The sequence below is a fragment of the Siphateles boraxobius genome, unplaced genomic scaffold (genome assembly GCF_051911475.1).
Source record: "Siphateles boraxobius isolate OS27281-9 unplaced genomic scaffold, OSU_SipBor_1 35, whole genome shotgun sequence".
In the NCBI taxonomy this organism is placed as follows: domain Eukaryota; kingdom Metazoa; phylum Chordata; class Actinopteri; order Cypriniformes; family Leuciscidae; genus Siphateles; species Siphateles boraxobius.
In genome coordinates this window covers 14,687,362-14,712,677 of record NW_027508975.1, presented here as the reverse complement: position 1 = coordinate 14,712,677, position 25,316 = coordinate 14,687,362, and the positions used below count along the sequence as shown (strand labels likewise).

Below are 25,316 nucleotides of genomic sequence, written 5' to 3'. Positions count from 1 at the left end.
TCTTCGGTTTAAAATAAAGTTCTATATTGGCATCTCTGGTAGGCTACATCTTTGAAAACTTTCCATTGCAAAAATAGTTCGTTATAGTGAAAATGGATTATTTAGATGATTAAAATGTTCTTCACACTAAGATAAAAAAAAAAACGGTTATTTTAAGAACACTTCATTTTGGCTTCTTTGGGGAACCCAAAATGGTTCTTCTTTGGAATTTTAGCAAAAATCTATTTGCAATGGTTCCATTTCCTCTCATACCTTTATTTTACAACCATAGTGAGTGGAAAACGTTTATTTCATTTTTTAGAACGTTGCTCACAATAAGAAAACCTTAAAATGGTTCTTATGACATTCATGCGCAAACCCCCTTTTGTAACCTTGATTGTTTAATGTTGTTCCTTGTCTTACGGCCAGATGGCGCTGTTGTGTAGCGGTGTAATGTCGTTGACCTGTATCTTCCCCTTGGGCAAAACGGCGTCTACTTATCAACAGCACAGCGTGTACAATAGATAGGGAGAGACGAGCGTTTACGAGAACGAGCTACTTTAGAAAAAAGAGGGATAATTCTGTCAGTAAACACAGACTATGCTACAGATTTTCGATTACTTCGAGTAGTAACGTCAGTTTTGGGGGTTGTTCTTAATTCAGAAACGGTAATTTACACGGACTGAGGACTATCATATCATATCAACACTGCAGCGCAGCATAACAGATCACGGAGAAGCACATTTTGATGTGAGTACAACCGTTGAATCGTTGCAGAGCCTTATGAAGTGAAGTAAATGTGTCGTTCAGTGTATTTGACGATAGAATGGAAAGGACTTGGGCAAAACCCAAAACTATTGGGGATAATTGATGTTCGTGGTGAGCATGCATCCAAATCAATTTAAATGCAGATTTGAATCGTACAGTGAACACTTTTCCGCGAAACGAACATTGACTAACGTTATTATGTTGCAATGGGTTGAATGAGGTATGTTTAGTAACAGTGTAGAAACTTTGCAAAAGAAAGAAAGAGAGAGAGAGAGAGAGACCGAGAAAGAAACACGTGCTTTCACCCTGAATGTTTGTGGTAAGCAGGACGTGTTTTTCAGTCTTGCCTGTGTCATTTGGTTGATCTGTTGCAACGTTGAACATTTCTATGATTGCAAAGTGTAGTGTAAAGATTTTGTGCTTTCTTAAACTTAACAGTTGTTCAGGTCTTGAGTAGATGCATCAAATAACACATCAACAGCACATCATGTTTGTTTTTTAAAGGCATCATTCTAAATTTACGTTTCTATTTTAGAACCCTGTATCAGCTGCGTGTGATCTAATCTACTTCTGAATATCAAGACGGTGTTTTCGTGCACATTTGTTATCTGGAGTCTGGACCTGCAGTGAAGTGCAGGAATGCACATTTGTATAGAAATTCAGTTGTTCAAATTCAGTATGCAGTTTATACTGGTACTGGTCAGTGTTGAATTACCAGTCATTGAAAGACAGTTCTGATCATTTTACTACAGAGCTTTACAAAATATATAAAAACATTAAAATACCTATTATATTATTCTATAATTATTGTTATTAGTAGGCTACTTTTATTGTTGTCTTTGTAATTATGTGATTAACTACACCAGTGTTGCATGTTAAAGGGATAGTTCACCCATTTTGATAATTTTCATTTACTCACCCTCACACTGTTCCAAACCTGTGAGTTTCATTTTTCTGCTGAACACAAAATATATTTTGAAGAATGTTGCTAACAGACAGTTCTTAATGCAGATGATATTGACTTCCATTGTGTGTGTTTTTCCCATTAAAACCTTTATTTTTGGGTGAACTATCCCTTTAAGACACTGTATAAACGTGAGGAGAACTGACTTCCTGCATCCACTTCCTTGGGATCCGTTGGTTAAGTCATTGCAAAAATGGTTGAGAAAAGGTGTTGTGTCTGAGGAAGCTCCAGCTGTGTTATAGTGCAAAGAAATTAATCTGAGCGTTGCCAGATCTGTCTGTCCTCAAAACATTATCCAGAGACTCAATTTTTTTTTTCATGAGTTTTCATTCCTCTCTCAAACAAACCTTACATTACAGCCTGCATGGCGTAGTATCACCGGCTGTTTTTTTATTGGCTGGATTCAACAAACACACTTAAAATAATGCGGCATTCTCACACTGTTCCTTCACAGGACAGCTAGCATTATACCATAGTGCATCAGCAGCACACTGGCTGACACAAACCTCATAACTCTAGAGTAATCACATCATCTGTAGTCATGGCAACTGCACATGGGAATGAAAGCTTTCACTGGGAGTCGGAGAGCAATTTTCTTCTCCTTCACTGACTATTCGCTTTTCATCCATGGACCGAGATGTTACCTGCTGGCACGCAAATGCCACCACCGTTTTTCCTTAATACTTAATGTTCTTCTGGAGGCAGATTTATTTTTTATGCTTCCCCTTCACGCAAGGCTTATGCTGTGCCAGTTGTTTCCCCCTTCATACTGTTGTTCTTTTTGTGTGTGTGTGTTTGTAATTAATAGTTTTTGCAATATAAACCACATTTAACCTTAAATTCTCATTATTGTAATGAAAAACAATTCAAATTTTCACGTACTCTGTTTATTTTTCAAATTCAAAATATGATGTAGTATTTTAATATATAAATATATAATACATCATGGTATTATTTGTCATGCTTTAATTTATGCTATACTATTTTAACATTATATAATAGAAATAACATTATAACATTATCTTTTTTACTCTAATACAGTAAAACTACTGTATTAGAGTAATGAATGATTATTGATAATAATGGGAATAATAAAACTAAATGTATTATGATAATAATTGGGAATAATACATTATCCTAAAAATGTCAGAATGCAAACAACAATCTAAAAAATAGGCTTCACTGTCTTTATGTAAATTGTATTTTCGTTTTGATTTCATGAGTTCCCTCCTAGACATTGGGTAGATAAAGCTTTTCCAAATTGGGGTTTGAGAGTTGATTAAAAGCTAATAATAAAAATATTATATTTATTTATTTTTTGTTTACCTACATGAGTGCAAGTGTAACCATTAAACAACATCAGAGAACCATGAACGTGAATACATGGCTGTTTACGTGACACGGTTTTCAACAAAAAAAAACGAAAACCTTTTATGCGTTTTGGCTGTTCATTTACACGATAACAGCGTTTTGGCGGCCTAAAAATACAAGCTTTTGAAATCTAGTTTCAAACTGCAAGTTTTTGAAAACAATACTGTTATCATCTCCATGTAAACAACAAAAATGCAAATTTGTGAAAACTGTGACGTCATGCCTATTACTTGTTCAGTCTATAGGCGCGTAGTGTTTCTGTACAAAGTGACATCGCCAACTGCTGGCAGGGTAGCATAATTAGGGTTGGGTACCGAAACCCATGCCATCTATATGACTGGTATACCGGACCCAATCAGAACACAGATTTCAGTGACGCTTAAATGCCTGAGCTGTCGAGGTGGCGGCAAGGGACTGACTTTGAGTCATTAAACCGTTCATTCAACGAACACTTTCAAAAACGTAGATTTATTCAAAGATTGATATAGTAATGAATAGGGGTGGAACGGTACATGTATTCGTATTGAACCGAATCGGTACGGGCGTCACGGTTCGGTGCATGAATTAACACGGAGAATACACGGTAAAATAAATAAAACTCGCGTGCAAATTAATGTAATGTAATGCGGAACTACTGTTAGATACGCGGGTCCTTTAGGTAGGGCTGGGCGATATGGCCAAAAAAAATTATCACTATTTTTTTTTTATATCAGTCGATATCGATAATATCACGATAAATGTCAAATCTTTGTTTCTTTCAAATTTAAAGGCCGATTTTCGCTCCTAAGGGTAAGTTGTAGAAACCAGAGCGTTAATTGTGGTTTTAAACTACTCTTTATTGTGAGAACATATCATGACAAACACTTACAGAGCAGGTGAACATTACACAAATCTGAGGTAAAATATTCAAACATTTGTCATTTTTCCTTAAGAAAATAAATATTTGAATAGAAAAATATATTTCTTAGTTTCTGCATGTGCTAATGGGGGATATTGTTTCAAGTCTTGAAACAGGTTTGTGTTGCCTAACTTTGATGGGATGTATCTTCAGCACAGTTTGCAGTGCAGGCTTTTTAACCAATTAACCATTGGTCATCCAGTATCATGCATTTAGATCATGATAACAACAGATAAAACCAGGCATAGCCTATAGACCCCGAAAATCCGATTTTATCTTAATGTGCAAGGTCACTCACTGTCTAGGACCGCGATTGTTATTTGCAAAAGTTAATTTTAACAGACGGAACCAGATTGGCTGACCCGTACACGCTCAGGCAATGGATGGACGATCTGACAGGATTAACGTTAACGCTAGGCTCAGTCCTACACCTATCCGATAGAGAAACCGAGCGTAAAGACATACTGTGGTCATATAAATCTTTAGATGCCTATAACTATGTGATGAATGGTCATGTACAAGACTTGTGTGGTACGATCCGCAGTTCTGCCTAGCCAGCGCCAAGAAGACGTCAATGTAAAGAGTGACATTACGGTGCAATTTTAATGATGTGAATATTTTCTAGAAATAAAAATTCCAGATACAGCATATTCATTTTTCATTGATTCTTGCATGACAAGATGACATTTAATAATAATAATAGTAATTTAAGCTCCTTATTATGTAGCCGAATCTGTGCTGGTTTGTATTGGCCGCCTGCAGTTTTCCCTTTGTTTTGCCTCCAGCTAGCGCCGTGACGTAATTGTGACGTCGGCTCGAAATTGGTCTATAGCACATCACTATCATGGCAAAATGTAACTTTATGGTTTCCATGGTATTTGTATGAAAAACCGTAGCCTAAATAGATTATTAAATACTGTAATTATATTCCATTAGTCATTTAATACATTGTCTACATTCGTAATATAATGCAATTCAATATGTATATCCTACATTTCATGGTGCAGTTATCACAGGCTAACGTTACAGTAAATCCATGGTAAATCGATTCAGTATCAATTCAGATTCTGACTGTATCATTTCACACAGTGTTTCTCCTGTTTGTCCGCGCCGTTTCATCTGCCTTTAAACTGGTTTAAATCACTGAGACATTTGTGTTCTTCGCTGAATTCAAACGCTTCTCACTGGATCTCGAGACAGAGACCGATCAGAGTAAACGCGTCTGCGCGCTGCGCTGTGCTGCCGGACTTTGAGCCGAGCGGATAAATGCTCCGTGTGGCGCGGTTCAAATGAGTTTCGTTCCGCTTTTGGCGCATAAACATTATCGAACATTTATCGAACTCTTGATATCGTTTTATCGAGAAAAATCATATCGCGATAATTATCGTTATCGATTTATCGCCCAGCCCTACCTTTAGGGACACCTAATCTGTTGCCCTGCTACTAGGTTTGTTTACTTTAGCCTGCCTCCGCAGCGCAAGCCTCCGCTGACCGCGCGCGCGCCTTCCCAAATGGACGAGGCATTTATACTTTGCGCTCGCCGGTGTACTATTCTTTGAAACGACAGTGTGCGACTCGGTGTAATTGTCCTCTAAACCATCAGGAATCAGCGGTGAGAAGTAAGGTACACTCGTGAATGTTTATTTTAGAACTTTAGTACTCTACTAACACTTTAGGACACCCAAACCACACTACTAAAGAATCGTGTAAAGCAGTAAACCAGATTATTTTTGATTAAATCTGAGAGCTGGATCACTCCTCCATAAGCTTCTAAGGGATTGACACTTGCCAGCCCCAAAATGTTCGTGAGTAAATAACCTACTGACAGAATTTTCATTTTTGGGTGAACTATCGCTTTAAGAAAACGAAACCGCACACACTTACAAAATACAAATTATCCTTTACAAATTATTACAAAATAATACCCTTTTATTTACAGGGCCAAACTGGACACAATAACTTAAATCTTTAAACAATATAAATACAAGTAACATATATGGTAATAATAAATAAACCAATATAAAATAAAAAATCACATTTACATAATATCAAATAAAACAATATTGTATCAAACAATGTAATAATACTGGAGATTGGGTAATCAACCAGGGTACCCTACAACCAGGGTAATCTAATCTCGACATGGCTACAGGTTCCCATGTTTTGTCTGCTTGAACCAGTCATCTAAATTATCTGGTCGTTGCACTAGAACGGCAGCGCTTGGCGAGTTTGGTATTTCATTCTCACTGCGTCTAGCTACGCAGCGTTGAGTGAACCTATGAAAGAGAGCGTCTCTGGTTACTGGTGTAACCTATGTTCTCTGAATAGGGAACGAGACGCTGCGTTCGCTGCCAAGCTCCTCGCGCTGCCGGCAAGCTTCCTTTTTCGGCAGAGAAATCTGAGGAGCAGATGATGCGCTCGCTAATATAATAAGACGACGTGAGCGTCGAGGCGGCGCCATCAGCCAATGGATTGACGTGATTCTATATGTGCTTCAGACAATCGGCACACCCAGAGGCGTTCTGACGCGTAATTCTACACGAAATGCAGCCAAACCTTGGAGTGTTTTATCTTCATTAATCCCCTCGCAATCAGCAGACGTGCCGGGAGTCTCCCGCATATTGATAACGGCTCCCTGATGCCCGCAAATTATTTAAAATCTCCCGGAATCTAGAGCAAGCGAGCAAGAGTGCGCATGCGATACAGAACAGACTGTGCTCTAAACAGTATTGTGCGCGCACGGCGGAGAGGGAGGGAGAGAAAGCGCGAGAGACCGTGCGTGTGCGCGCCTCATGACACAGAGAGTCAGGCACCGAAATCGGAACCGGTTCCCTGTTGGCACCGCGTTTCGGTACACAACCCTAGCGCCAATTTACAAGGCTCGGCTCAGCAGCAATGCTGTTGATCTCTCTCTCATTCGCTGTTTAGGCTTGTTAAGTGCAAATCCACGGAGCCATGATAAGCACAATCTTGTTATCATTATTAACATTCAATACACATGCACAAAGTGTAAAACATGAACAAGGTACAGTTTTAAAAGTATCGATTTCATAAAACCAGATATCGTAAAAAACCCAAACGATACCCGACCCTAAACATAATGTAGCGCTTTTAATTTTCCGCCGATCTGTGTGAACGGGAATAATTACGGCAACTTTTACCACTTTGAGCTTCATGCATTTGTGTGAAACGGAGAGATAATTTTGTCTTCATCACATTAGTTACGACCCACCCTCCCTTCAGTTCTCTTTTTCTCTATTGCCTTTCTATCTTCTGCCTACGTGCGACTGAGTTCTAAAGGGATAGTTCACCCAAAAATTAAAATTCTGTCAGTATTTACTCACCCTCATGTTGTTCCAACGCCTTAAGACCTTCGTTCATCTTCGGAACACGAATTAAGATATTTTTGATGAAATCTGAGAGCTGGATCACTCCTCCATAGGCTTCTTAACGGATTGAAACTTGTTCCCCGAAAAGTTATTAAAGACATTGTTAAAATGGTCCAAGTGACTACAGTGGCTCAATCTTAAGTTTATCAAACGACGAAAATACTTTTTGTGCGCAAAAACAAACAAAAATAACGACTTTATTTCAACTATTCATTTACTTCTCTTTGGGCCTCGAGTCAGTTCACTAGTGTAATAGTGTAAGCTTCTGTTGTTATACGTCACACGCATCACCCACATGCCCAGCGTCGGCCAATAGTGAGCCTACGTGTGACGTAGCTCTACGCAATCACACTACGTTAACTGACTAGAGGCCCGCAGAAAAGGAAATGAATAGTTGAAATAAAGTCGTTATTTTTGTTTGTTTTTGCGCACAAAAAGTATTCTCGTTGTTTGATAAACTTAAGATTGAGCCACTGTAGTCACTTGGACTATTTTAACGATGTCTTTAATAACTTTTCGGGGCTGGCAAGTTTCAATCCCTTAGAAGCCTATGGAGGAGTAAACCAGGTCTCAGATTTAATCAAAAATAGGCTATCTTAATTTGTGTTCCGAAGATGAACGAAGGTCTTACGGGGTTGGAACAATATGAGGGTGAGTAAATACTGACAGAATTTTAATTTTTGGGTGAACTAACCCTTTAAGGGAAAAGGTAACCTTTTTTGCCCCATGCATGGGCAGCTTCAGAAGTCTGTGCTTCCTCATGTTTTTGACACTAGACTTTAGTCGCCACACTCCTTGCTCATCTTCAAAAGGTCAGATTCTCCCTAAACAATCTGCTTTGATCATCACGGTTTTAAAAAAGTTTAAAAAATTTCCAATGAAAAATGTCCCTGATTGGATCTCAGGTACATGTCAATTCTTCATTTTAAATATTGCAAGGGTTCCTAATGCAATAAGTCTAACTAATTAACTAATGTTAATAATTGAGACCTTAATGTGAAGTGTTAGCCTACCACTTTTTTTGTATTTCATGTCAAATAATGCACATAATTAGTCCATTCACAATTTTCTTATATGAAAAGGGCTGTTTGTTTCTTGGGGCAGAATTAAATGTAATTACAGAAAAATATCACACTAGATTGACAATTATGTTGATTTATAAATATCAGTAGATTTCAAAACTGTCTTTAAAGGGACCTATATGGGAAATAACTAAGTTTACAAATTGTGAAACAAAATCTTCAAGTGATGGGTGAGAGGCGGTACAGTCTACATCTCCTTTTTTTTTAAATAACACATATGGATATGAAAAGTGGCAAATGATCTTACGGTAAACAACAAGAGGAACTCTCTCTTGAGAGTCTCAGTAGTTTCAGTCTGACTCAAGTAGAGCACAGGGCCACTGCAGTTTCACTGGTGCACACATGCGCGTTTCTGCACCTGAAGCTTGTAATTTAGAATCTGTATAGTATGACAGACATGTCTCTGAATGTTTATGGCTAGGTAGGTATGGAAAGGGATGACAGGTTGTGATGTAGTGTTTGTTGTGTTTCAGGCTTGCGTGACTTCCTACTCTAGAGGTGTCACCTTTCATACAGTCCTGACACAAACATTTTGACGCAGAGGTTGTGTATTATTTATCAAGTAGCTGAGGGCTTTTTTTTATTGCCAGCTGACTTTAATTCTCTGAGTATGCGTTTTATATTAAGATCACTACCTTATGATTACATCCTATGTTTTAATGCTAGTCTTAGAAAATATGAGGGCCAGTGTGCTTATAGTGGGCAACAGAATAGAGGTGTCAGTATAAATTATTGGCAAATGTAGGGGTTCAAATTAGGAAGTAAAGAACTTGTGGGACCCTAATAGCTTAAATTGAAAAATGTACTTGTACGTTGTTACCAGAAAAAAAAAAAAGTCACACAACTGTACCTAATTTGACTGTGGTGTGGATATTTTTGTACCAGTTGATACTGCCCTTGGTTCAACAAACAGTCTGTCTTAAAGTGTCATGAAACCCCCTGTTTTAGCACTGGTCATTAAAAAAATAAAAATAAAATGGTTGTGTAAAGCTGTGAAAAAAGTGAGTTAGTGCTAGGCAATATGGCCCAAAAATGATCATAAGAATTTTCATATAAGTCGATAATTATCACGATATTAACTTATATTTGGTCAGTTAATTAGATATTAACTGAGTATTAGCAAATCTGCATTTGTTTGAAGTTTAAAGGCTGATTTTTGCTCGAGTGAAAGTTTGTGATTGACAAAAATTGACAACCTCATTATGAGGTCAAATTTGTTTTCCATATATTTGAATTGTTAACCACAACATACAGTACTGTTTATGTGGTAGGCCTATTTGTTATGAAAATATAGGCCTAAAGACATTTAGAATAATACAAATGCACTCAATTTTATTTAACAAAATATCTCCCCATTCACCTGGTCGCACTTACCATTAAATGTACTCCAAATTCTTTCTGATTTATTTTATCTACCCTGGTAGAGATAGTGATTACTTGTTAAAGATATCAAAACCACAATAGGTCATAAGTTAGTTTGTTCTGCACTTTGACATCGTGCACATTGGTCACTGTGAACTTTAAAAAGTCCCAATAATGGTTCAAATAAATTATACTTTTCAGTAGGTTATTGCCTGTCACGCAATCTAGCCTACAAAGTGTAACATTTCTGCATAGATTCCCCATCTTAAGTCGCACACTGTCTTGCTTTACCTTCAAATTATTATTTTCTTCTTTGAACATCATCTATTGAGAAAGCAATACTTAAAGGGATAGTTCACCCAAAAATTTAAATTCTGTCCTCATTTAATCACCATCACGGTGTTCCAAACCTGAGTTTCTTTCTTATGCTGAACGCAAAAGTAGATATTTTGAAGAATGTCAGAAACTAAACAGTTGAAGGGTCCCATTGACTTCCATAGCATTTTTTATACTATGGAAGTCAATTGGGTCCATTAATAACATTGTCTTCGTAATGGGGAAAAAGGTGGTCAACGAGCAATGACGAGACGACCTCAACGTCATTTAACAATAACTGTGACTGTCAATATGCAATATTGTTGACTAAAATGATGAGACTAAAATGTAGTTAATAAATAAATAACTTTAACAAAATTTCTCTATGTTTTTGTCGAATAAAAATAGGAGACAAAATATTACAGACTGCTTGCGGTTGCCAGACGTAGTTACTTTAAATCCCTCAAGCAGAGCTTTTCTGTTAAAAGGATACATTTTCTGGCCGATGCTTTACCTTAAGGGAGTTAAGCAATCTCCATTTGAGATAGCCTACTCTTCTTAATTGAAAGTGTAATTTAGTCAGTCTGTGTTCTGTTCACGAGTCGCTTGTGCTGTTTGCTGCACTAAATATGCGATCAAACCTTATGCGATGAACTGTAATAAATCCAAACATGGATCTCGACTGTTGTTTGGGATTGTTTAGTTTAGGACTAGGCCTTGAAAAACCAGGGATTAGTTGATTAAAACTTGAACAATTGTTTTGCTTAATAGTAGGGCTGCAACTAACGATTATTTTGATAATCGATTAATCGGACGATTATTTTTTCGATTAATCGATTAATCGGATAGAAATTAAATTAGATTTTTTTTTTATTATAACTAAATAAAACCGTAAATCAGGGTATTTATGTGTAAAAGTGTACTTTAAAAAGTGCAAAAGCCACACATTGAGTTTTACTAATATCAATATTTGCATTGTTTTTAATGATAATTGCTGATGGCAAGTTGACAAACATGATTATTGTTAAAAAAATGATATCCAACATATTATGTTTTAACACAATTTTTGTTAAAACAAATTTACACAGACATGTTGTTCAGATGTGAATATCTGAACTAAAAACAAACTAAAAACGTCTAAAATATATAATTCATTTAATTTTTATTTAAAATTAATTATATATAAGGAATATAAGGATAAAGAATATAATATATATTATATATAATATATTAAAGAATAATATAAGGATAAATTGATTAAATAAATATAGAAAGACTGAAAACAATTGTGTGAACGTAGAGCCGCAGTAGATCGCGTTTGAAAAACAATTAAAACTTAGTAGACAAATGCTATAAAAAGAGAACGGAATGGAGGTAACGTTACCCAGCAAGCTAACAGGCTTGAGTAAAGGACAGGAGAAATTATGCATTAGTGCACAAGCATTCGCTGAAAACCACTGAGTACAGTGACTAAAAAACAATATTTTACTGCTGCTGTTATTAACTGCCTTTATATTTAGTGCTTCGCTTTGTAAAGACCGTTTTAATTTAACCTATTTCTGCGGTAGCGCTATTTTAATCCATCACTTACGTTGCGAGCGAACTGATTGCGCAACCTGATGCTCGAGACAAAATACAGACATCCCAAGATCCCGGAAGTCCCGGGAGTCTCCCGCATATTGATTGCGGCTCCCTGATGCCCGCGAATTAGTTCAAACTCCCGAAATGAAATCTAGAGCGCGCAAGCAAGAGCGCGCATGCGAGACAGAAGAGACTGCTCCAAACCGTGTAGCGCGCGCGCTCGGCAGAGCGCCTGAGGGAGAGAGACCTTGCGTGTGTGTGCGTACCAGTAAACGCTCCCCGTGACGTAAGCAGACCAACTAATCGATAATGACATTCGTTGACAACGATTTTCATAATCGATTATAATCGATTTTATCGATTAGTTGTTGCAGCCCTACTTAATAGTATTTAAAAACAACAACTAAAAAGTACATTTGACACAGGACTGAAACTAAATTTCAAAATAGCTGACAAAATTAACTACTTTCTACTGCCTATCACATCAAAACTCAGGACACTTTCTAACTGGTAGTGACAGACTTTGTGCGAGTTCTTATGATGTTGGTTAGTGTTGTCATAACGTAATTTCCTGTGGCTCTAAAATAATTAATCACATGTGATTAACGGCTCAGATGATTGACCCCAAAAACCTGGGCAAAATTAAGAACCAATGAGTAAAGATGGTAGAATTTCAAATCCTGCGCCAGCCAAACAACTGCCATTGAGATGGGAATGCTAGCAGATAGCACTCTCCGGCTATTATAAACTTCTAGAGCCCTATACTGTAATTTCACACTCATCAGTAGATTGTCAAACACTCATGTGACTTGTTCTCACACACAAATTACTATCTGTTTTGATCTACCACTATGCTTAATCAGATATGAATGGCTCTGTTGTAATATTTAGCGTTTGCTGTCACATGATGGAAGTCAAGATATATGACTCAGTTGAAATTCCATTGCTTTGTCAGACAGCTGAGTGTCATATGTGGTCAGTGCTTGAAGTGGGGGAAAAAGGTGCCGGTACTATCTTGCATTGGCAAATAATGACATTTGAGATTTCTACTGTGAAAAACAAAACTTGGAGAAATTGCAGCAATCAACAATAAGAGGTGTATATATATTCAGCGGTCTCACCTCAATTCGTTGACAGTTTAACAGCATCACACTCGACGCTATGTTTATCCTAGCCTTTTTTGGTTTTCTTAGATGTTCGGAACTCGCTATCACTTCCAAATTCGACCCAAAAATCCACCCCACCATCTCAGACTTATCAGTACTAGATGGTGAAACAATCTCATATTTGATTAAGCAAAGTAAGACCGACCAAACCAAAAAAGGTAATTTCATCTAAATTTTAACCTCTCATCGCCAATCCAACCATTCCAGTCCATTCTGGCATATCTGCAATGGAGAAGCTCTCAGGCTAAATCTCCTCTGGAACCCCTGTTCATAGACGTATCCAATAAACCCGTGACACACTTTTAGTTCCAGAAACACCTTAAATCCGTTCTCCAACAGTCAGGCATTCCAGCAAAGAATTTCACAATTCACTCTTTCCGTATCAGGGCAGCAAATTCAGCAGTCCTCAGATGCTTTCCAAAGCTATATCAGGACCAACCGTTTCAACATTAAAAAAGCCCACCTAACCCTCATTGATTGTACCTACCCCTGTGTCGTCCACCTGGGGTCTCTCTCCATAACATTCCGTGTTATTGTTAAGGCCCACAAAAGCACCAAAAACATTATAAAGCACCATAAAGTTTTGTGGACTATATTACAAGTGTTATGAAGCCATTATAGTATAATGTGAGATAGAAATGAACATTTAAGTTATTAAATTCAAGATCATGTAAACTTTTCCCCCCGTTGCGGCTGTCAATCATTCTTCATTCAGCATTCAAACAACGCGTCGCGTTCGGTTACGACAGTCAACATGATGAAACCCTCTCCAAGATGATTCAATGTTACTATTATTATACTTGATCTTTAGATAAAGGTCTACGGTTTCGCATAAAACAACTTTATCTTTACTGTTGGACTTATTGCTGTAACGTTAACTTAATCATGTTTCTACCAGGTGTCTGTTAGATCACAACACTAGAGTCCACTATAATTGTTCTTCACGCGCACAGTAACTAAAATTTAAAACTGTTAAAATAAAAGGCTCAATAAACTGTATCGCATAGATAGATAGTGTATAATACACTACACATCAATATGTAATTCGTATGTGCTTTGAACTTTTCAATGCGGACTCAACGCGCTGTGACTCCGTGTTGCTTCAAGCGCATCATTCTGCGCTCGGGATGCGCATAAGCCCTTTGTGCCGCACTGTATTGCAGCCTTTCATATCATAATATAGTGACGCAATGAAAGATTATTAATGGCCTTTCTTGTTCTTTCCTATCTATCATATGTTGCAGCCTCATTAAACAGGGGTGCTATACATTTAAGGCATGTCTCAATTGTATAGTAACCTATAGCTATATATAAAATAATTTATCTTTTTGATTTTTGTTATCTTGTTTTTCATGAATGTATTTTACAATACAAAGAGCATTGTGTAACGTTTTACCAGATTTAGTGTTACACTTATTGTCTCTTATTTGTTTTTTTCACTAAATGTTCAGATTTTATACAATTATTGTGGACTTATGATTCTTCTAGACTAAATTTTACTGCTGAATTATCCATTAATCTAGTTTATAAAAGCATTTTTGTCATAGATAATGATCATATATTTTTTGGATTTGTTTTATGAAGATGTCTGTATTAATTAGATTGTGTTTAACACACAAAAGAGTGATTTTCAGTTCAACACAGAGAGTTATATCAATTCTACTTAATTTAAAAAAAAACTGTGTTGTATCGGATCGGTATCGGTCGATACTCTGAATTTTTGGTATCGGATCGATTCTGAAAAAAGTGGTATCGGTGCATCCCTACTTTACTCCCTCTAATTGTAAGTGTGAACTCGTGAAAGTGACAATAAACAATGCTTTTATAATATTATGCTTAGTATTTTTCTCACAGAGTATAAATTCAAAATCCAAATATGTACATGTAGGCCTAGTTAAATTCTTCCTTTTAGGAAGGGGGGTCTCCGGGAAGGCTATCTTTATGTTAGGGTGTCATTTACAACCAAAATGTTTTAAAAGTCCTGTCTTATAAGGCTGTCACTGTTTTCTTATGATTCGGTGCCGTGACATGAATCATGCTAGAAGTGGCTTACTGAAACTGCTTTTACTGGTACTACATCATTTATCTTTAAAAAGGAACTAATGCTCTTGGGTAAAAACTAATGCTTGGGTAAAATGGTTGTTCCGGTTAAAGCCACTGGGCGGATATAAAGGATGAAAATACAAATCTCTTATTAATCACACTACCTATATTATTAACAAAATTATAATTTAACAAAGTTCGGGAGGAGTCCTCCCCTCGGACTGCGAGTTATTCATACACTTATTAGTGTCACATTTTGTAATATTTGCGCTGTTTTATTTGTTCTCATCCAATTTCTTTGAGGAGACACTGCCTCCCTTGCCTAAGTGGTAATGCTCCTCATCTGGTTGTATAAATGTGCGAACTTGGGAAATTATAAATGAGTAATTAGACAAGCATCACTAAGACAAGCATCACTACTGCTATTGCTCATACTCTATTAATATTTCTTTTGTTAAACTTTTTCATGTAAGTCAACGTTTGTGTTGTGTAGCGCATGGTTTGGGAGAGTGTTACATCATGTGCAGACTTGTATTTTTCATCAGGCAGATGATAAAATGAGAGAAAAAAATAGGATGTACCCAAGTTTTATCTAAAAATCTAAATATTATAGACACCAGCATCATAGTTCCCTGCATCATTTTGGTGAGTTTTGCTTGGGTAAACACCACTTGTTTTCTTCAGAATTAAAAAAATAAAGTTTCTTTTATACAATACTGTTACCTGTGAGATTAATGCAAGGCGTTGTTTGTACGTGAATCAAACTGAAAACTGCTTTTCTTTTGTACCTTTATTATTGCATTTATTTGTGCTGCTGCTTGTAATTTGTTTTTGTTCTTATTTTATTACTGACTGTTTACTTGTCTTTTTTGTAAATACAATTCAAAGTTTGAGATCAGGATTGTGCAATGTGTAAGCTATTGTGCAACAAAATTGCCCCATTATAAAAACAAAAATGCATTGCGTCTAAATGTCTGAAAAATGCAAAAATCCAAAAGAGGCACTTAAAGCTATAGTATATGATGTTAAAAATCGGTCGAGAAAGCCTGAGACGTTAGGGAAGTTTTAAAAAACTCATCTCGCCCCTCCACACACACACCCCTCCCCTCTGTGCTACCTGATCCCTCCCACCGGGAAACGAATTAAACAACGTCACTCAGTCAAGCTGTGATCACCGGTAGTAAACATCGGACACACATCATATGTAAAATTGCCTTTAGACACTTGAACTTAGTTGCTTCATCAACAATTCAATGTCACGTTTGAGTTCACGTCAACGCAAAATTAGCAACACATGAAATTTTCTAAACTCCCCACCACCATTAGTATAATACTACTAGTATTGCTAAGGTTTTCAGTAATTGTTATTGCAGCACACAGCGCATCTTGTTCAAATTTCGATTGGATCGAACAGAAACCCGCTAGGCCTACTAAAATATATTCAAGGACTTCAAGAAATATAATTACTGTGACCCGTGATAGGCGATGCTAAACGGCTAACATTCCAATGCCGACCGGCAGCAGGAGCAAGTTGTCAAACTGATAAAAATATATTTATGTAACATGTCACACCTTAAAAGTATAAATAAATGTTTACCTGCTCAACAAAAAGTCAGCCGTGTCAGCGTTGGTCTTCAGTCCCAGATCTTCCTGAAGCTTCCTCCAACGGTCAATGGTGGACGTGGACCCTATATTTATCCTACTCAAAGTTCGGCGTTCTTCACATATTTTTTTTTTTTATCTCTGCTCGTTCCTTTAATGACTTTCTCTTTCGTCCTAACTTTACTGTAGGGGCAAGCAGGGGACGCTTGGTGCTGTCTTTTTTTTTTTTTTAATCCATTGCTGATATGCTACTTAGCTAGCTACCATAGACTGTCAGCTGCTTACGCGTGCAATTTCATGTCACAGGAGGGGGGCGGGGGCGGGTGCAGTGGAGACGCGAGCGCCAGGTGGAGTTTCAAGTGGAGCTGGTAATTGGATGAGAGCATCTGACCAATGTAAGCTGTCCGGCCGGACAGCTCACATTGGTCAACTTCTCTGCGGCTGTACAGCCAATAGAGTGAATGGATTTTTTTCATTCTTTTTTCTATTCATATTGTTAGGATTGTACTATATAACAATAACCAGCATCTAAACGAGGATATTAATAATGAACAATCTTTGAAATCGTATACCATAGCTTTAAGGGTGGAATTTTCCAAAACAAAATTCAGACTCTGAATTAATATCTGTAAATTCCTGATCAGGGCATCCTTATAAATAATGCTTCATGATAAATAGAAGGCTTCAAATACACCCCATGATCGGCATCGGGTGATGCTGTGATCTGCCCCAAAAATTCTGATCAGGGCACCATAATTTTTCTTTTTTTTTTTTTTTTTCTGATGGTCAACAGAGCACTCCACATGTTTACAAGTGTTTAGTAAATCATGTTAGCCCAAGCACAAGACACTTGTCACCATGTTTCTGTTTTTGGGTCAAGGGGATTTCCATCATATAGCCTATTCATTAGACAGGATTCAACGTGATTTATAAAAAAATATATATATATTCATCCTCTTCATCTCAGTGAGTTTTCCATTTCCTGCTCTACACTCACTGATGAGAGAAACACAACTCCATGTTTGATCCAAAGCTAAATTTGCACCCAGTTAAATCACGGTAATCTCTAACAAATATTTTGAATAGTTACGCCATAAGATTGCTAAATTAAATGAACAGTACTTGGCGAAAAGCATATTGCTCTGTTTCCACTATACACCGCTGATAGTCTTTATCAGATTACATTGTCTTTGTTCACAGACTTTCTCTAGATGATGGTCAGTCTCTTGTCTTCTAATGTAAATATATCTTAAATCCCCCTCCACCAATCACAGATGAAGACATGTCATGTGCTGATGTATGTCATCCCTTGACTGTTTCTTAAGCTTATACAAAATTGTAAAAGAGGAAGAGGGGACTTCAGAGGAAGTGCTAACTTAAAGCCTCAGGTTTCTAACACATTCTTAATTCCTCTGCGCAGATGAGATGACGGCAGACTCTTTTGGCTGGTTGAAGTGGTGTCCTTGTGGGCTACTCAGTGCTGAAAGGACAGGCGCAGAACCTGACAGCGTCAGATATACCAGTCTTTGGAATTAGCTCATCCAGTGTGCTCAGTGTCCTCCTGTTTTTCCAACAGGATGGTGCATTCAACGTCACTTTGTGCCTGTCTGTCTCTTCTGACTGCCCTCAGCTGTCATTCTCATGTCCTCCCCCGTCTCTCTTTTCCCATAGGTAAGTCTTATTTTTAAACTTTTCAAGATTTATGTACTGAATTTAGAGCAACAAGTTGTTTTTCAAATGGCATTAGATATTTGAATAGCTTATGAAACTTGTGAGCTGCTGTTGTCCTCTTTACCTTTGGCCAGCAGTGGTTTTTAGAGTAAATAGAAAACTAAAAGGTAAATAAAGTTGAATTACATAATCAAGTCTAGTGAGCTTAAGTTATTTGCCACTTGAGTTAAACATAGGGGTGTAAATCGGAGCCTTAATGACGATTCGATACGATACCGATTTCTTAAGCCAACGATTCGACTATTTTCGATACTTCAGAATTTCCCGCGATACGATTCGGTTCGATACGATTCAATACTAGATATCATGTAAAAATATGTTTTTTTATATATTTATATATATAAATTATAAATTTATAAATTTATATATTTATATATTATAATTATATATTAAGAAACTTAATATATAATTAAGTTTCAAAAAAAAAAAAAAAGCCTTTTATTGAGAATACAGAAACAGTATTTGTGGCGAGCAGAACGAGGCCAAGGGACGTGAGAGAACGGCGCGAGGCCGGTGGCGTGAGGGTTAATGTACGTCACTTGTGAGACGCATCTCGCACCTCTCGCATCTCCGCTCCTCTGTGAGAGATGCGAAACCGGTGCGTCTCACAGGTGACGTTCATTAACACTCTCGCCACCGGCCTCGCGCCGTTACACCATAGCTGTCTTTCTCTTTGCAAACGGCAACATCTCTTACCACTGCTCCATCTGTTTTCCTGAAGCCAAAATACTTCCACACCCATGATTTGACTCCGACTGGAGTGTGTAACATTTCACTTTCATTGCCAGCTCGATCTGACGGTTCTATCCCACTTGAAAGTGAGACTCAACAGTGTGTGTGTGTTAAGCGGTGTGAAGTAGAAGACAATAATGAGGTTAGCGCCTCACGCAGCTTAGGAGTAGGTTGTACGCATATGTCGGAGCGGATGCTGAAAATAGACACGCGAACAGACAGGCGGCAAAATAAACACATTAATACTCTTGCGGGCGCATCGATGCATTGAATCGTTGGCTGTATAATCGATGGATCGATACGAATCGATTAATATATACACCCCTAGTTAAACATACTTGAAATATTGTACTGTATTGTTGATATTTTCATTTCAACATTGTAAATTGTAAATAATTGTATTCTGTTAATATCTTGTAATAGCATGAATATAACAATGTCCCTCAAATCAGTGTTAATTTACTATTATATATTATAGTATTTTGTAGGGCTGCCCCCTAATATTCGACTATTCATTAGTTGACTAGAAGAGGCTTTGTCGACCAAACATTTTATTAGTCGTTTAAAGAAAGAAAAAAACCTTGTGGCGAAGTCACTCAGTCCGTGATGGACAGATCGTTAACGTTGTAATTACAGTATGTTGGACAGGAAATTCAAACTTTCGCCTATCATCAATCAACCTCAAATATGGATTTGAAACATGTAAAGTAGCAGCAACTTTACATGGCTACTCACTTTAATGATAATATAGATAAAATGTGCCGTATTATTAGGCGCATATCAAAGTGTTTGTGCGAAGTGTGGAAGCTAAAGAATAGTGTGCTTACTGCGTAACGTTTTTGTTAATTTTTTTTCCTGACAACAGCGGAAACAACTTAAAATGCTCTGTTATTTTTGTTCATACAGATACGAGTAATACATCATTTCAAACACACTTTTGTGTGTGCACTCACAATAACAAGAAAACGTTGTGCTTTTGTAAAAAACAAATAGTTTCGGTTTCTGTGAACTTGAGTGCGCAAAAAAATAAACCACAACTCGGTGTATACTTCCCTCACAGACATGAGAAATATATCTATAGAGAGCTTAAAATGTAAAGCGATTGTCAACCAATTTAAGCAAGAAACAAATATTCTCAGATTATGTAATATGTATATAGGCGCATCCATTACTGCTGAGATGACGTGTCAGCACAAATCACAGAAAACAATATCAATAAATTATTCAAATGTTTAGTCTCCTTGTTTTTTCACGACACATTCAAATCATTACTTCTGCCGGTGCGCTGTGGCCAGCTTTATGTGTGCACTTGAGCGCTGATTAGGCTATGTATTATAGGCAATTCAAGACTTATTATTGTGATATTGTGTTATATGGCTTATTAATATACTCATGTGATTAGTCGACTAAAAATCTTTAGTCAGGGGCAGCCCATAAAAAGGTACAAATTTATATTAATATTTATTTATTATTATTTTACTTTCAGTAATTTTAGTACTAGTTTAAGTACAACTTAAACGAAAATTAGAAATGTAAAAATAAAAAGTATGGTGTCTTAATTGCAAATACATTTCAATTAGATTTAGTTTTAATTAACAATAACAATAACTCAAAATGGGTTGAAGCTTTTTTTTTAAAATGGGATTTTTGTTGTCAATGCTTTAAACACTAATTTAATGATTATTTTCAAACATGAAGCACTTAATAGAGGGGTCAACATGATTCTTTTTTTAAATGTATTAATCAAATTATAATATCTTTTTATTCAATATAATAAATACTAAGTTGGGAGCCATCTGAATGCTAGCATTTTTTAATACTATCCTGTTGAATCATGACATTGGTGTGGCACTCTAAGTGTTGCTAATTATTACCTTTTAATTATGTGAGACAAAGTGTTTGAAATTAAGCGTGATCTTGTTTAAAATGAAAAGCAAGACCAATGAAATGGTCTAAACAGTTGTCGAATGACCGTTTCACTTGGTTTAGCTGTGCACTGCAATGACTGGTACAAGTACTTATTGAAAGACTTTGATTGGATGAGATGTTTAGCTGTGATTATGCCAAAGACCTGTAAGAACATGGCTAGAATTTTTACTTTTCACGTATATGCAACATGCAAGTTATTTGTTTTAGGAAATGCTATTATAAAAGAAAAATGTTATTTAATATACTGCTGTAATCATTATGTGACTATCATAAAGTCGGCATAATCATCATTGTCTAATTAGTTCCATTAGAGCAAGTAGTGAATTATTATTTGAGTAGATAAAGAATGCTTATGTTATCAAGAATACTGAGATTTTGCAGACATGAGACACTTTTTTAAGAGTTGTTTTCCACAATAACTACTTTTGGAGTCTGCACAGATTCTGTTTGACAATCAATTTGTACAGAATGTTTGTCTACTTTAATCATTTATGTATGTTAAAATACCAGCAGAGCTACAAATTTCATTTTTACTGACAAGAAAAGATAACAAGCAGGAAGCATAAGAGAGATCATTACAAGAAATATCTGTCCATGTAGATAATGTTTATTGCCCTCATTAGGAAGCATTGTATGTAAGAGGAATGAAAGATCCTGCCCGGATTCTCTTAAGAGGAATCATCTGTCATTCACCTTAATGGGAGCTTTGATGCAAACTTCCAATAATGGCTTCTTGAAATGTTTCTGAAACGTCTAGATTAGGTTTCATTTCCCCTGTGACCTCTCACAAACTTAAACAAAGTTCTTCTCTCAGGTTCCTAAAATCTAAGAACTTGTAGCACACTTTATTGCCATATAAAGCTGTCATTGACATGACACTTTTGAGTAAAACTGTTTTTATTTGTTTGCATTGTTACTGTTTTGCACTTTAAATTTTAAATTCTATATTGAATTTTGTGGAAGATGCAACATTGCCACAGTGTCAGCTCGAAGATTAAGGCAAAAGAAAAGAAAAAAACTTGACTGATCAAAAAAGCGTCCTTGCTGAATTATTAATTTCTTTAAAAAATAAAAAAATAAATGGAATAAAATAACATTAAAAAATATACTATATTGATTTAGTTTTTTTTTGTTTTTAACAAATGTCTTAGTCAAATATTTTTTGGTAAAAAAAAAATAAGTCGTGATTTTGGGGTTATAAATTTGAGCCACGGATAAGGAAGTTAAAATGATCTACTTTTGAGAAACAAGAAAGTAAGCAGATAAATCTGCTGATGTAATTGAAAGTGGCTTGGTTGTTTTTATTTTTTAATGAATGGAGGCCTTTGTTCTCTGAACAACAGTTATTTGTTAAGAGGAGGCCAGTCCATGAGTTGGCAAAGCAGGGCAGAATCAGGCTGACCTGGCAAATGGCTTATCTATGAGAGTCACATGAATCAGTTTAAAGGAGATTCTCCTTATTTATCAAAACAATGCTTAAACATGCAGATACATCACTTTTGCTGATTCAGGATCAGTCATTTGACCCTGTAAATGACTAGACATGAGTTTGTGAAGATTACAGGGCTTAATTCAGACTCTGAGTCCCTGTTTCCCAGCAGTACCAATTACAGCCGATGCCAGAATGAGTCTGGTCACACCTATGCAGGTGTTTGAGCATGATTTGATGACATCTGCAAACTTATAATTGCTGCTGTCATTGTTATTGACACTAGCTGCAGAAACATGAAAACCAGACTTTATAATATAAGTTATATGGTGCATCAGTGTATGCTTTCTGTATTCTTATATTTTTTGAGCAAAAAAAATAATCAAGTTACATTATGTAGCCTAACTTTTCTTTGTTCAAATTAACACTTTTTTTAATAGTCAGTACAGCTTTAATCCTGCTTCCAAAACATGTTTTTATCTTAATTAGCTAACCCTAACTATGGTAAGCCTATTATAAGTGTTTATATTGTAGACATGTTGGAATGGTTTTCGTTAAAAAAATTTCACCTGTGTGTGTCTAGTCATATCTGTAAATAGAGAAAAGTTGCTCTAGCTATTTTGATCCGTGTATGGTCAAAGTCCCTTTAAGGCAAGTTATTTATCTCGGCGGCCATCTTTGAAACACCTCTCGGGCAGCTAATTCAGTCATGGAAGTACAGCTCCTATCTCTTTGAATGGGGAAACATCAAATTCTCCAAAGCCGTTCACCAATCTTACTATTAAATTTCATTTTTGATTAGGGGTGGGAATCTCTAGGCACCTCACGATTCGATTCGATTACGATTCAGAGGCCTGCGATTCGATTCTAAAGCGATTATCTGAATCTTTTGTGTGTGTGTGTGTGTGTGTGAATATAAATACTTTGCTTTAAAAGTACAAAGTAATGACCCATAAAGAATTAACGTACAATATATTTTATTAACATTGCAAAGAACCAACAGGAAAATAAATGTGTGCCTGAACAAGCAGCATACTTGTAGTAAATTAATAATATAACAACAACAGGTGTTCTGACGATTCATGCTACCCATGCTACCCATCGAGATGTGCTACTTACTGGTGCATGTGCAGACTCATTTTTCTTCTGCTTACCACACCCATAAATCTATGCATCCTTGCTGTGGAGACTTGTAGGAAACTTTGACAGGTCAAATATGAATATTTGATGATAATTTTTACTTTTCACACCGTTTTAAAAATAAAAACAGTACATTATACTGTACTCTTAACTTCGAATTTTATTATAATTTTATTTCATATAATAATATCATTTTTACTTGTTATATCAAATGTGATAATTGCTAGTTCATTTAAAATATCAAAATATGCTCCCCACACACTCACCCTGATTAAAATTAAATAACGATGTTATAATATTGTGAGATTTACACCATTATGGAAACAATAGAGAATGAATCAACATTATCTGTGATCGATTCGCGTTTGGGTAGCATTTTTCGACAAGGCAGCAGAAATCGTCTGAACACCGGTAAAGCCCAGAGCCATAGAGAGAAACGGCTCTGGTACAGCCGAGTGTTTTTCCTCCTCTGGGTGGAAACGTGTCATATGGCTTCTCATATTTGTCGTGTTGCCGAAATATTTTAGTTTTATTCTACAAAGCTTACAACTAGTGTGGCTTTTGTCCAGCTCCTTTCCCCCTTCAACTTCATAGAAGCCAAAATATTTCCACACGTCAGCTTTTAACGAGGAGGGTGTTTGGATTTCGCGCTCAGCCATCGCGTTTCTGTTATGTGCGCACGCCACAGACAGACGGTCCGGGCACTGCACTTCCGCGCTTCAGAGTTCCATCTTTTGCGTTCCGTCAATATTACGTCATTATCATTTTTTTTTTTTTTTGAAAATCGATTTTTGACATTTTTGAATCGATTCAGAATCGTCCACGTCCGCATCGCGATGCATCTAAGAATCGATTTTTTCACCCACCCCTATTTTTGATATCACCAATGAAATCTGACAACAACTGTCTCATACATGTTGTTTCTTACTGACAACCGGAGCCTCTAATGGCAGCTGCAGTGATACAATGACTTTACCAAAGGCAATTGTCTTTTTTATTTAGAAGATGGGACTTATTCCACCATATTGTGTGTTGCACTTTCTCCCATTCATAAGTAATATCAGTGCACTGTCTTTATATCTATAGTCTTTGGTATGGTGTGGGAGTGGCATAGGTTAGTTTGAAGGTTGACATGGAACACACTAAATCTCGAACCCCCGGGGAATCGTCATCTTGTAGCAAATTAGCTCAAAAGGGAAATATAAATAATTAATCATAACTCGTTATAATTAATTATAATTATTTTGATCAGTTGATCAAATTAACTATATGTAACTGAATTAATATTGCAATCAATTAATCTGTTCTAGTCGCAAGGAAAAAGTCTTAATATTTCGGTCCGATGGTGCTGAAGTTGCAATCGATTTCTTTCCGCGTTGAATGAAGTAGCGATGGTGAACTTGTGGAGTTAGTTGACTGTTCTGGTCAGGGAAAGTACTCAGTGTGTGGAGCCTGGCGGCGCGGTTGCGCCAGCGAGGCCGGATGAGGTCTCACGGGAACAACAATCAGGAGCAGAAGCCAGCGAGCACAGAGGGAACTTTGTGTTGGCTTTTAAGTTCCACAGAGGTCACACCTTTGAGTTTTGACTTGACCAATAGGGGCTTTTGCAGCGGAGGAACCTTTTTCATAGTTCCTAGAACTAATGGTGGTAGGGGTGGCAATCTCTAGGCACCTCACGATTCGATTCGATAACGATTCAGAGGGCTGCGATGCTAAACCGATTATCGATGAATCTTTTTTTTGTGTGTAACTACTTGGTACTTGTAAAGCAAAGTATTTATAATGACCCATAAAGAATTTACTTCCAATATTGTTCATTAATAAAACAAATGGAA

The 25,316-nt window shown here is 36.7% G+C and overlaps 1 protein-coding gene across 9 annotated transcripts in view; it reads left to right on the top strand.

Moving 5' to 3' along the window:
• The first annotated feature begins 419 nt into the window (after positions 1-419).
• Positions 420-25,316, top strand: part of sema4ab (sema domain, immunoglobulin domain (Ig), transmembrane domain (TM) and short cytoplasmic domain, (semaphorin) 4Ab) — a 48,824-nt gene continuing 23,927 nt past the window's right edge. For 4 of the 9 annotated variants that reach the window (XM_077196510.1, XM_077196505.1, XM_077196507.1 and 1 more), the window contains exons 1-2: positions 475-729; positions 18,097-18,191. In XM_077196510.1, coding sequence (XP_077052625.1) covers positions 728-729; positions 18,097-18,191 — 97 coding nt within the window. In that variant the 5' untranslated portion in view covers positions 475-727. Of the gene's footprint in view, positions 730-790; positions 1,067-17,940; positions 18,192-25,316 lie in introns of those variants that run through there. The other 5 variants (XM_077196506.1, XM_077196502.1, XM_077196504.1 and 2 more) reach the window with 4 other exon arrangements.